Source organism: Condylura cristata, unplaced genomic scaffold (assembly GCF_000260355.1).
Source record: "Condylura cristata isolate star-nosed mole 26May11 unplaced genomic scaffold, ConCri1.0 scaffold00051, whole genome shotgun sequence".
NCBI classification, from domain to species: domain Eukaryota; kingdom Metazoa; phylum Chordata; class Mammalia; order Eulipotyphla; family Talpidae; genus Condylura; species Condylura cristata.
This window is the reverse complement of record NW_004567152.1, coordinates 499,096-508,229: the sequence shown is the minus strand read 5'-3', so window position 1 is coordinate 508,229 and position 9,134 is coordinate 499,096. Positions and strand designations below refer to the sequence as shown.

General features: G+C 49.4%; 2 protein-coding genes across 2 annotated transcripts in view; one reads left to right on the top strand and one right to left on the bottom strand.

The window, feature by feature from the left end:
- LOC101629655 (mitotic-spindle organizing protein 2B) overlaps positions 1 to 7,266 on the top strand; it is an 8,188-nt gene extending 922 nt beyond the window's left edge. Inside the window, exons 2-4 of the mRNA XM_012734218.1 lie at positions 6 to 154; positions 342 to 490; positions 7,028 to 7,266. Of these exons, the coding sequence (XP_012589672.1) occupies positions 6 to 154; positions 342 to 490; positions 7,028 to 7,185 (456 nt within the window). The 3' untranslated portion in view covers positions 7,186 to 7,266. The remainder of the gene's footprint in view (positions 1 to 5; positions 155 to 341; positions 491 to 7,027) is intronic.
- Positions 7,267 to 7,361: 95 nt separating this feature from the next.
- The window catches only part of LOC101636719 (tubulin alpha-3 chain-like), a 5,306-nt gene continuing 3,533 nt past the window's right edge, over positions 7,362 to 9,134 (bottom strand). The window contains exon 4 of the mRNA XM_004694953.2: positions 7,362 to 8,419. Coding sequence (XP_004695010.1) covers positions 8,123 to 8,419 — 297 coding nt within the window. The 3' untranslated portion in view covers positions 7,362 to 8,122. The remainder of the gene's footprint in view (positions 8,420 to 9,134) is intronic.

Sequence of the window (9,134 nt, the reverse complement as noted above, 5' to 3'; positions counted from 1 at the left end):
CCGGGCCGGGGCCTGGGCCGGGAGGGCCCCCTGGACTGGAGGCCGCCTTGCAGAAGCTCGCGTTGCGGCGGAAGAAGGTGCTGAGCACCGAGGAGATGGAGCTGTACGAATTGGCGCAGGCAGCGGGCGGCACCATGGACCCCGACGTGTTTAAGTGAGTGGGCGTAGGTGGAGGCTACTGATTTATCTTACCCCCTCACCCATCCCTGTTGAGCCCTCCTGGGAGTCCAGAGTAGAGTCGAAGGTCTCGAGGAAGGTGCTGCTCGCGGGCCCAGTCCCAGCCTGTAGCCAGGCCTGGTCTCGGTCAAGAGCTCACTGCTCCTGTCGTTTGTTTTCACCAGGATCTTGGTGGACCTGCTGAAGCTGAACGTGGCGCCCCTTGCCGTCTTTCAGATGCTCAAGTCCATGTGTGCCGGCCAGAGACTGGCCAACGAAGCCCGGGACCCTGCCGCCGTGACTCTGCCCACATCCAGCGTGCCAGAGATCAGAGGTCAGAGCTAGGATTGGTGCTCCCTGCTCCTGTGGCCCTGGCAGCAGGACTTGGAAGGGGTGGGGAGGTGTGGGCAGTGGCTGGTATGGTCTGGGTTGGCCCCAGTGACTAGACCTTTCTGTTAGTCATTTCCCAGGACCACTGGTCCATACAAAGGCAGGCCTTTTTGGTGCCAGTCCCCACCTTGGGCAGGGCTGCTAGGGTAGAGAGGGCATATCTAGATTGGAAGTACTGAGCACATACCCCAGGGTGGCCAAGCTGGCCAAGCCTCATCTGGAACTTTGACTGCCCCAGCCAAATTCCACTTCTTCACTCAGGTCTTCTTTCATAAACACTGGAATACGGCAACTTTGATTCTTGTACTGAGGGTATATAGTCTCCAGGAAGTGCTCAGGGCGCAGCCTTCTTTCAGGGTGTCCCTAGTCTTGCGCAGGAGTCTGGTTGAGCTCTCCCCTCTGAGGACTGAGGGATAGAAGCCAGCATGGCAGCCACTTGCTGCCCTCCACACAGGGTTCATATGCCTGAGGGTGAGTTGGGCTCAGGCTGATGGCACCCCACACTCTCTCTGGCCATGATTGAGGAATGGGCAGGTGCTGGTGATGGGGTGTCATGGTGGAACTCTACCTGCATCCTCCCTGCCTCCACTGGCTACCAGAAACCCTCTGGGATGAGCAGGACCTCCTGGGCTGACTCCTTGACCAGAAACACCCAGGACTCACAGCCTGAGAGGGCCTGACCTTTGGGTGGAGGCCAAACCCGTTGGTACGTGTGCCAGGGTCCTGGGTATACGTAGCTTCTATCCTGAGAGGCCCTGGGCACTGGCACTCAGGCCTCCCTCACTGACCCACACTCTGTCTGCTCTCTTTGTGTCTCTCTCTGACCTCCAGAGACCTCCTTTCTCTCTGCCAAGAACTGTAGCCCCCCTGCAAGGCCTTCCTTTTCCTCGGCCCCACGGCCTGCAGCCTCTCCGGTTCTACTCTACAGCCCAGCTGCCACGTACTCGCCTCTCTCTCCAGGGCCCCCCGGTTCCCTCCGGTTCTCTTGCTGCCTGTTCTCTGCTTTTGCAGGTCGCGTTTATTGGTTTATCTCTGGGGGTGGTGTACTCTTGTTTCCGTGGAAACTGTGGCCCCAGAAAGCCAGAGCAGTTTTGAGCTGCAAGGCAGGACCATGGGCCATCCCTGCTACATAGCTTAGAGACTGAAAACATGACTTCACAACTTGCTCTATCAGTGACAACTTGCAAACTTCTGGTATGGGACTAGTTCCTTCACCTGCCCATCTCCTTCCCTCCAGAGGCTAACTTTGCTGCTGGATAACACTTGTACTCTTTTGGAAGTGCCCCCAACCCCAGAGAGGGACAAGTCAAGGGGCAGGAAAATGTAGCATGGTGTGCAGTGGGGAACAGAGCCTTGGGTTTGAGAACCATCTTGGCCTCTTAGTTGCTGTCATCACCTCAGTGGGCATCCTAGAGGCTAAAACCATGATTCCCCTTTCGTGGTTCCTCAGTTTGGGGGAACCTTCTAGGCGATAAGTTGGGAGCCCATAACCTGGAGTGTGTGTGGGCCTGAGACCCCACACAGGTTCTTACCTGACTCTTAACATCCCTCCCCCAGCATCCCACCCTGCCAGTCTAGGTACCACCTGGAACTCAAGCACAGGAGGGTAAGGAAGGGCTAAGGGCAGGTCAGGGGTGGGATGAGTAACTCTGAGACTGAGTTGATGAATCAATGGGCACGTTTCCAGAGGGGAAGCTGGGCACAGAACTTCCTCACACAGTGAATGGGTGTCAGACAGGCTCAGCGCTGAGGGCACAGTGGGGCTACGGTGAGATGGATATGGTCTTGGACTCATGAGGGAGATGGCTACCTGAACCAACAGTGGCAGAGATGGACAGGCACCACAGGGAACCCCATCCAGCCATGGGAGGAGTGCTAAAGCAGCAAGGGTTAACCAGACAGGGAGCAGGGCCCCATGGCAGGGAGGGAGCCGAGTTGGGAGGCATCTGAGGAGGAAAACAGAAGCTGGACCTGAGTTAGTTATTGGGAGGGGAAGAGAACAGGTCATGGGTATGGCACTAGAAACACTGGTTTTGAGGAGTTTGGAATATAGAGGGGGCTGAGAAATAGAGAGGAATGCAAAGGCACAGGTACAGGCATGACATGAACACTGGGCCCATCTGGTCATTTTCTCCTTTAATGCTCAGGCCTTGATCCTGCTGGACTGGGTGGCTGGTGGCCAGGGTTCAAGGATACAAATGCTCTATGGAAATGGCCAGTGAGAGTAGAGGGCAGCCTGGGAGAGTTGCTGACGGGTAGAGTCAGGGAGCAGGGCAGATGAGGGGTCGTGCCTGGAATGTGCTGTGGCTGAGAGGCAGAAGCCAGCATGTAAGACTGGATCTCTGAAGCCACAGCATGTACAACATGTTGTCTTGGTGCCTGCTCCCCAGCTACTTAGTGGGCCTATGTGACCAATAAGCTTACAGATCTGGGGGTCAGAAGCTTCTCAAAGCACAGTGGTATCATGCTTATCATGGTTAAGAGAGTAGCTAAGAAAAAATTCAGTTGAGTGTCCTTTGTTGAAGTTTAGGCAACTGTTTTAAAAAGGTGTTCCTCCAGCAAATTTAAGATAGAATTGTGTGAAACCACAAGCTTCCTGCAAAGCTGTGCTGTCCAGTATGGGAGCCCCTGCTTGGCAAGTGTAGTTGGGACATAATAAGTAGAGATACATACCAGATGCCAAAGAACTGGCACATATGAGAACATAACATCTCATGAATGATTTTTATATATCAACCGCAAAGTATATTGGATTATTTCAGGTTAATTAAAATATATTAAATTTCCTATTAATGTTTCCTTTTTTAATGTGGCAACTAGAATATTTTTTTCATGTCAACTATATCAAATTTTTTCATTTTAAAACATATTCATGAAATCATTCATTTTTGTACAATGTATAGTTTCCCTCTACCAGTTCACCCATGCACCTTCACTATAGTCCCTTGTACTCTTCCCTCCCATCCTGATCCTTCTTTCTCCTCCCCTACAGAATATCTCTGATCTATAGTTGCCTGATGATAGTTTTACTTTTTATTATATTTTTACTTTTTATTATATTTTTTCTGATTCCTTTTTTTGTTTACATTCTTCCTTCGATATTTTTCTTTTTCTGTCTGGCTTATTTTGTTGAGCATAATCCCTTCCAGCTCCATCCAAGTTGCTGTGAAGGGCATGCGCTTATCTTTTTTGATTGCTGAGTAATATTCCCCTGTGTAACTATACCATATCTTCTTGATCCAGTCATCTATTTCTGGGCCTCTGGGTTGCTTTACAGCTTACCTATTGTAAATTGTGCTGCAATAAACATAGGGGTACAGTTGTCCTTTGGAATTAATGTTTTCATGCCCTTTGGGTAGATTCCTAAGAGTGGAATTGCTGGATCACATGGAAGCTCCATTTTTAGTAGTTTGAGGAACCTTCACACAGCTCTCCATAGTGGTTGGACCACTATGGAATATTTTAAATTATACTGTGACTTGCATCCTTTTTCTTTTGGACAGTGCTATTCTAGGACATTCATACAAACACTCTCTGAAACATTAAGGCATGGCTGTGAGTGCACATGCATGGGAGAGCACCTTCCCAAGAAGCACAGGCTGAGTTAAGGGTTTAAAGTGCACATTCATGTGTATTTGGGTTTTTGTCAAGTCGTCTCTGTGTGCTGGGAGCATTTAAGTCCCTGCTGTGTTGCTGGACAGAGAAGGCATCAGTACCACATAGCTACAGGGGAGACTCCTGTGATCTCTCTGGCAGCAGCCATGAACTGCCCTGGCCACCAGCCAGTTTGGAAGCTAATGGGGTGGCCTGCCGTGTTGGTGGCTCCTGGCTTCAGTGTGCTCCAGAACAGGACTGTAGTGTTTTCTCCCTGGCAATTCTTACCTGTCCTTTCTGCACAGCCACTGATGTTTTTGCCTCAAATTACCCCCAGACCATTTTACCACTAGGGGGCGCTCCACCACGGAGGTAAACACAGCTTTTAGGGACTTGCAGGGAAGGGAAGTAGCTCCTGATCAGACATTTAAAATATTCCACCCTACCAACTCTGCCACAGAGCTTTCAGAGATGTTGAGTTGGGATCAGGAGGGCCACCACAAAGATAAATGTCAACCAGGTGTGAGAATTCCCCAGATTCAGGAGCTTCCCGTCATTGATAGCTGGCAAGCTGGTGCAATTTGGGGTTTTGTGTCATTAGGTAAGGGTCACAAAATGCTGAGTGATTACAAGGAGGACCACCATTTTGTGAAAACAGTAGGGCTATTTTTAACCTTCAGTAACTGTCTAGAACTAGGAGCAACTAGTTTATCACTCCCACCCCACCCCTACTTCAGCTTGCAGTCACATGGCTCATTCCATCTGATCCTAAGAACCCAGATGCAGGGGAGCTCAGCAAAAATCTCCCAGTGACCAGCTCTAAAAGTCCCTGGCTGGGTGTTCCCCCCCACGGAGGGCATGGCTGAGCCAAGAAACAAGTGGACATCTCCATACTGAGAGCATGTGATTCCTTAAGATTTTAAGAACTGCAGATAAATGGTCTAATTAGATGGCTTACTTAACACCTATGATTCTTAACTGACATCGGTTTATTTCCAGGGTTTATCAACTGCATCAGATTTTTAAATGAACAGTTGGTGCTCTTTACTATTTTCCTCTCATCCTTGGGTTTCCAACAGTCTGGTCATTATGCTAAGGGGAGGAGAGGAAATTCAGCTATGTGGCAGGGTGAAGAAAAGTTGGCTCCAAGCAGGCCACATCAGAGAGCCACCCTGGCACTTGCTGAGGCAGAGCTGGACCTGAGCTGTACTCCTGAGTCTGGAAAATGTTCCTTGCTTCACCAAAAGTTTATGGGCTATAGAGGCACCTGGGGTCAGGAAAGAAGCTACTGAAGATCTAAATCTGTTGCAGTCTGGGGAAGGCTGTGATTTCTAAGGGAACTAACATTTTCTGGGAGATCCTGGATGGTGTCATGGGCCATGAACTCATAGATGATCCTTGCCCACTGATCAGTCACTGGGGACCAGAATAGTGTCATTTTACCAATGGAAGTGTTTGGTGACAATGCTCTTTCCCATGGATCACCTGGCTCAGCTTCCCCCTACCACCTCACAGCCTCAGCTCTGGGGAACTCCTTTTTATTGAATCAGCTGTATATTAACACTTGAATGTGAATCCCAGGAGCACAGGCAGATCTGAACTATTAGGTCTAGCCACATCTATCACCATCTCCTACCCTCACTCAACAAAGATCATTTCCCAGAAATTTTCTAAGGGCCATTTTCTGCAGGAATCAGGAGAATTTAGTTGTCAGTATTTAAAGAACATGGAAAATGAGTCTGACCTGGAGAAGGCACAGTTGCACATGTAAGTTCCTCCATCTGTTTGAGGTACAGATGGTATAACAGAAATGACTTAGTAAGTCCCTAAGAAACTTTGCTGCCTCATCTCCAAGAATTCACAATTTACTACTACCAACTATTTGACTGACTGGGGTGGAGGTAGGGGTCATGCTGAGGACATGTGCCTTGGTGGGAGCCTCCCCACAAAGCATGCCCTGCCAGACCATAGGGAGGAGCTGTGACCAAATAGGCAGGTGTGACCCCAGTAAAGTCCCCTCAGTCTTACTGATGCTGTGAAGCCTCATCCTGAGACTCAGGAAGCCTCTCTTCTCTTTCACAATACCCCCTAATTTCCGTGAGCCCCTTGAAAAGGGTCCCTCTACTCCCTAAACAGACAGGCTTTATGAACCAGCCTACTTAAGAAACCTGATCCTGTCTGCCTCCAGGGGATAAGCTACTCCTTTAAAATGGAGCTCTGGCTCAGGTGTGGTTGCAGGTCTTCACAAAGAATATAATAAATTACAAATTAGGGAATAGCTGAACCAGTGGTCCCCATCTAAGTGTGACTAGCCACTGGTCAGGCCAAGTCCATAGCAGCTAGGCCTTGGCAGGAACCCCCTTACAGAATCTGGGTGTGTACTCGAGAACCAGAGGCTCGACCAATCAATTTGTGCAGGATACTCTGAAGGAGGTAGGGAAATGTGTGACATTTTCCAAGATCCAAAACCCAGTCTCACACTTAATACCCAATTCTACTCCTGCATCATTAGTCTCATCAGCTGGAGATCAGGCAGTAGAGCTGGCGACAGGGGGATTCAAGGGAGGAAAGCAGCCCTCACACTGCCTGCCAGGTGACCCAGCCCATACACCTTCCAGGGCAGTGCTCAACAAGCAAAACTTCCTTCCCCTGTGCAAATGGCACTGGCCTTCAAGAACCTTCCTTGCACTGCTCTGCCCTGCATCTAGGATGTATTACTACCTTCAGGCAGTCCTGGGCTGCAGGACCCTTAAAGGAACTCTGGCCTACAGGACTGTGACAGCAAAGTACTAAATGTCCATATTGCTTAAGGAACACAAATACAGTAGGTCTGTTGCTATTGTGGAGTCTGCCTAGTCCCTAAAGACTGTGTTCTCTGTTTGCTCAGGGAGAAACAAAGGCAGCACTGCTCTTGGTGGAGGCCCAGCAGTGGCAGAACGCAGCAGCAGGGAAGGATCCAGCCAAAGGATGCCCCGACAGCCCAGTGCAACCCGGCTGCCCAAGGGGTGTGGGCCAGGGAAGAGCCCTCCTCAGAGCAGTACCTGAGACAGGCAGACTCCCCACACCACCTCCTAGCAGAGGCTACATGTTTCCTTCAGTAGGTAATAAACCTTTGTGAAAAATTGAGTGTCCAGTTGAAGATGGTTTCTCTTAACTTTTGAATATATGAAGGCAGAAAGATGGAGGGTATGTTCTGTGTCCTGTTCCTATGCTACAGTTGAACTAACCTAGTGACTTCTTTTGTGGACTTCACTTTCTGGACTTGGGAGAAAAAATATGTATTTCTAGGTCTTCTATAGATAGACATGAACACAATTTACCTAACATAAAAGGTTAAACACTTACCAAGCCCATTCCCAGGATGCTCAAGGCAATAGGGGGAGGGGTTGGAGCAGAGGGGAGAATACTTTCAACAGTAAGGTCAGAGATGAATTGTGCCAAACTTCTGTAGGTCCTAATTGTAATGTAGAAATCTGCTCTTCTCAAAAAAATGGCCTTACACATTTGACCTACAGGTTTGGGGATTTTGAGGACAATCCCTTTACAGGACCTCAGGTTTCAAAATTCCATTTCCAAATGTTTATATTTAGTCAAGATGTCTCATCAGTGGAGAGGCCTGAAAGGTGGCAAATTTAATTGAAAAACTTAACTTGCTTTTCCTAGAATTGGGTAGACCTTTCCATTTGGAGACCTTGAATTGAAAATACGATTTCCCTTGGGGCATGTCTTATGAACAGTTGCTCCTCACACATGCAGACAATGCTGCACCCCCTGCCACAGCATAGCACTCTCTAGCCAGCCAGCCTCCACACAGCTCTGGGCTGGGATAAGGGACATCTACTCCTGTAAACAGTGTATCCTAGCCAAGTACTGCAACGGGTTTAGTACAGAAACTTTAATGGTGAACAATTTGAAAGTAACCAAGCCAAGGGGTAGCAAGAGAGTGGGAGAAGAGGAACACTTGCCAGCCACATTCTTCCATTCAGTATTCTTCCCCTTCTTCGGCCTCTGCTTCCACGGAATCCACGCCCACCTCTTCATAATCTTTCTCCAGAGCTGCCAGGTCCTCCCGGGCCTCGGAAAACTCCCCTTCCTCCATGCCTTCTCCCACATACCAGTGCACAAAGGCTCGCTTGGCATACATGAGATCAAACTTGTGGTCCAGGCGGGCCCAGGCCTCAGCGATGGCAGTGGTGTTGCTCAGCATGCACACAGCCCGCTGCACCTTGGCCAGGTCTCCCCCAGGGACCACGGTGGGGGGCTGGTAGTTGATGCCCACCTGCCAGAAGGGAAGAAAGTGCTTTGTGAAACTTCTGTCATATCCAGAAGTGGTGGCTGCTTTCACAGAAAAAGAAGCACATGGTGCCCTTTGCAACCAAGGAGAAGGCTTAGTTCACTGCAAATAGTCCCTTTCTGTGTTCCAGGCAAAGTGCCAAGAGAAAAGAGAGCTGGTTTGCAGACAAAGAAAATAGAAAGAGGAGCCCTGGAGCTAGCCACCTGGCTTGGTTGCAACCTGTTTGAAAGGCAGTGTCCCAGAAACTGACATGTGATAAATGCTCAGGTGATGTGGTGTGTCTGTCTTCCTTCAGAAAAAGGAAGGAGTTACGTTATTTTTTCCAAAGGCTTTAACAAGATGAGAATTTCTGCAACTAAGCTCTAATCAAGTTCAGAGTATACAGTTGATAGTAGCAGGAGGAAGGTTCACACCCTGTGTATCCCCACCAAATAAGTGTGTGCAAAGCACAGAAGGCTGAGGACCACTGCCACCATTACACAGGAGGTAGCCCATGTGTGCTAAGTAGAAGGTGATGTTCCAAGGCTGGAGGAGGCATGGCAAACTTCAGAATTAAGAAATGACAGGAACAGGCCCTCCCTGGTGGCGCAGTGGGTTAAAGCACTACGCTGAGGGGCTAAAGCCACTTCTGCATGAGTTCGATTCCCGCCTGCCCCAGGGTGGTGTGGCAGATCTCTCCTGGCCCACCCGCTGCTCCCCT